The 3,264-nt window shown below is 38.7% G+C and overlaps 1 protein-coding gene across 1 annotated transcript; it reads right to left on the bottom strand.

Moving 5' to 3' along the window:
- Nucleotides 1–732: 732 nt before the first annotated feature.
- On the bottom strand, nucleotides 733–990 carry LOC115892329 (60S ribosomal protein L37a-like). Its single transcript, XM_030913394.1, has one exon. It carries the CDS (start codon nucleotides 988–990, stop codon nucleotides 733–735), a length of 258 nt encoding a protein of 85 aa, XP_030769254.1.
- Nucleotides 991–3,264: the final 2,274 nt, after the last annotated feature.

Below are 3,264 nucleotides of genomic sequence, written 5' to 3'. Positions count from 1 at the left end.
CTACATGTCCATCAACAGATGGATAAAGAAATTATGGGAACTGGGTGTGGTGGCTCATGCTATAATCCTAGTATTTTGAGAGACTGAGGCAGAAGAATCACTTGAGGCCAGGAATCCAAGATCAGCCTGGGCAACAAAGTGAGACCCCATCTCTTCAAAAAGGTTTAAAAAATTAGCCAGGCCTGGTGGCATGATGTACTTGTAGTCCCAGCTACTTGGGAGGCTAAGCCTGGAGGATGGCTTGAGGCTAGGAGTTTGAGGCTGCAGTGAGCTATGATCATGCCACTGCACTGTAAAAAAAAAAAAAGAATTGAAAGAAATTGTGGTACATATACAAAATGGAATGCTATTTAGCCAGAAAAAATAACAAAAATGTCATTCATGGCAACATGGATGAGCTTGGAGGACATTGTGTTAAGTGAAATAATTCAAGCACACAAAAAAGATAAATACCACATGTTCTCACTCATATGTGGAAGCTAAAATATTTGATTCATTGAAGTAGAGAGTAGAATGGTGGTTCCTAGAAGTTGGGAAGGGTAGAGGATAGTGAGGGAATAGCTAAAGGTTGGTTAATGGAGGAAGAAGCTCTAATGTTCTATATAGCACTATAGGAGGACTATAATTAACAACAATTTTATTTATTTATTTATTTATTTACATAAATTAAGCCATTTATCATAGACTAGTGATGTCTCAAATTGTAGAGCTTCTATTGGTCTTCCAATTTCTTCAGTATTCTGATGGTAACTTTACCATGACGGTAGAAGTGGTGTTACAGGTCCAGGCACCACCAGCTACCATTTCCATGCAGGAACCACAGTGCCAGGTTCCCACAGCTTGTCTATTTATCTTGATTTTGCCACAGAAGGAGCAAGTGTCCTTGGCATGCTGGTAAATTAAAATTTTCTTCACTATTTTCTGGAGGGAGGTACCATAGTGCGTCCTGTATTTATTGATAATTCTGACTTTCTTATTAGTTTTAATCATTTCACCACCAACTGGGTCTGAGCCCAGACAGCAACAACAATTTATTGTATGTTTTCAAATAGCTAGAAGAGCAGATTTTGAATATTCCCAAAACAACAACAAAAAATGTTTGAGATGGCAGATATGTTAATTACCCTGATTTGATCATGGCACATTGTATACATGTATTGAACTATCACCCTGTACCCCATAAGTAATTATTATGTCAATTAAAATTAATAATAAAAGAGAAAAAAAGCAGTCATAGGTCAGCTAAGATTGGAGGTGAAAGAATAACCTCCACCTCTCAATGTACCTTGTATGGTCAAAGACAGAAGTAATTCATGATTTCACAAATTCATGTGTTTCTAGAATATGATTAGCTCGTATGTGTAGAGAGACTGATGTCTATGTAACCGAGAAGTCATGTTTGATCAGATCAGGTTTCTCCTGGGAAAGGGGAACCGGAAGAGCAGGAACAGAATCACAACTTTCAGCAGGAAAGGGAAAATACCACATCTCAGCTGCTGTTCTGGGACCAGGATTCTTTTAGCTGCATTTTAAGAAAATGAAAAATGACTGCCAGCACGAGGCTCTCTGGGGAGGCCCTCAGTGGTGTCCCAGCCTTGTGCCACTCTTGCTTGGTGCCTGTGCCCTGGGAGCTTCTGGCTTCGAGTTCCTTCAGTGTGCATTGTTCCAGCACCCCCAGCTCTGCTCTCACAAACCTGTGGTCAGTGTTTCCTCTCACTGGTTTAGGTGAATTTTTAGGCTCTACAGTTGTAGTCTCTAGCCATGCCCAGCTGCCTATCTGGAGCATCCAAGCTACCAAGGATTGTTTTTCTTAGTGTTTTGGTTACAAAGTTAACTACATGTTGAGTGGTTTTCCCCACTTCATGTACCCCATAAGCTCCATGGCTTTTAGTGTTGATTTTGCAGAATGTGAGGCTTTTCAGTAATGTAAATTTTATATGATAGCAGAAAAGTTTGAACTATTTATTCACCATTCATATAAAGCACCAGCCCTTAGAGAGAAGCTGATTCCATTCTTGGGGTAATATTCTAGACTCATTTGGAACATTTCTTGCCACAAAGAAATGATGCTTTAGAAATCCTGGAGAAAGATATCAAAACCAACTTAAAGGAGAAACCTATTGGCCAAGTTCTGATAATTTAAGTATATAAAATAAAATAATTATAGTTAATTAAAATATGTTGGGTCATGAAAAGCCAGAGTCAACAGTATTTAAAGAAAAATGAGAGCTTTCTTTTAAAATAACACATGATATGCTTGGATAGCATTTCTTCAAATGAGCAAAGATGTTATTGACTTTTAATTGTATGAATAGTTCAGTATTGTAGATACACACATACACACAGAAACACACACACACACACACACAGGTGGACAAAATACATGTCAGCCAAAGACTGAAAAGACTTTATGCCCAGATATGGGACGTCCTTGTTCATTATGGCAACTGAGATACATTCATCATATGCTGAATTATTAAGACAATCTGCAAAGCCTTAAAATTCACCAACACTTCCATATCACCTAGAAATTATAGGTAGCAGTAAAACATTAAGATAGGAATTTGAAAAAAATAAACTGGCTAAGATATTTGCAGAAACTAGACTCAGACAGAGGTCTTGTCCTCAAGCTGTCATGAACATGAGATTATCAGGCAGCAGAAAGATGGGACTCTTCCCCTTACTCTTGAGTGGACAGGCTCATGAAAGCACTTGCTTTCTTAAGCCTGTGGCCTGCCACTTACATTTATTTGATGGCATATTAATCTAGTGTAAAGCACTAATCAAATTCATCAAACCTTTTCACTCGTAAGATGTAAGAACCCCCTCTCCCCCTCCTACATTTATCTCCCTTGGATCTGAAGGTACTCAAATAAAATGTGTATCCCTTGAGTGGAGTGGATTTTGTCTTTTAAACAGACAAATACATGGACATCTGCTTGCTGGCATTTTTTTGCTGTTTTGTGATTCTAGCAGCTATTCCTGGTTACTCTTGGTTACTCCCTTGATTTTTTACCCTTGCTGTGCATGGTCACCAAAAAGAACTGGACAAAGACTTCCCAGGAAGAAAGAGAGAATCTCAGGCCTCACACCCTGGACCACTGTAGAGGGATAGGGAAAAAATTTGTCCATCTAATCCCAAAATGACTTTATGGAACCTGAAGGGTTTTTAGGGAGGAACATTGAAAAGACAATTCATGCATGGCATTTGCTACTCTTCAAGGAGAATAAGGTTTTAATGTTTCATATTTTGGGTTTGTGCCC

Source organism: Rhinopithecus roxellana, chromosome 2 (assembly GCF_007565055.1).
Source record: "Rhinopithecus roxellana isolate Shanxi Qingling chromosome 2, ASM756505v1, whole genome shotgun sequence".
In the NCBI taxonomy this organism is placed as follows: Eukaryota; Metazoa; Chordata; class Mammalia; order Primates; family Cercopithecidae; genus Rhinopithecus; species Rhinopithecus roxellana.
The sequence above is the reverse complement of the archived record's forward strand: the minus strand, read 5'-3'. Positions and strand labels throughout refer to the sequence as shown.

What these genes read in the sequence shown, in the direction of transcription:
- LOC115892329 (XM_030913394.1), bottom strand. Translation starts at nt 990, where the DNA reads ATGATTAAAACTAATAAGAAAGTCAGAATTATCAATAAATACAGGACG.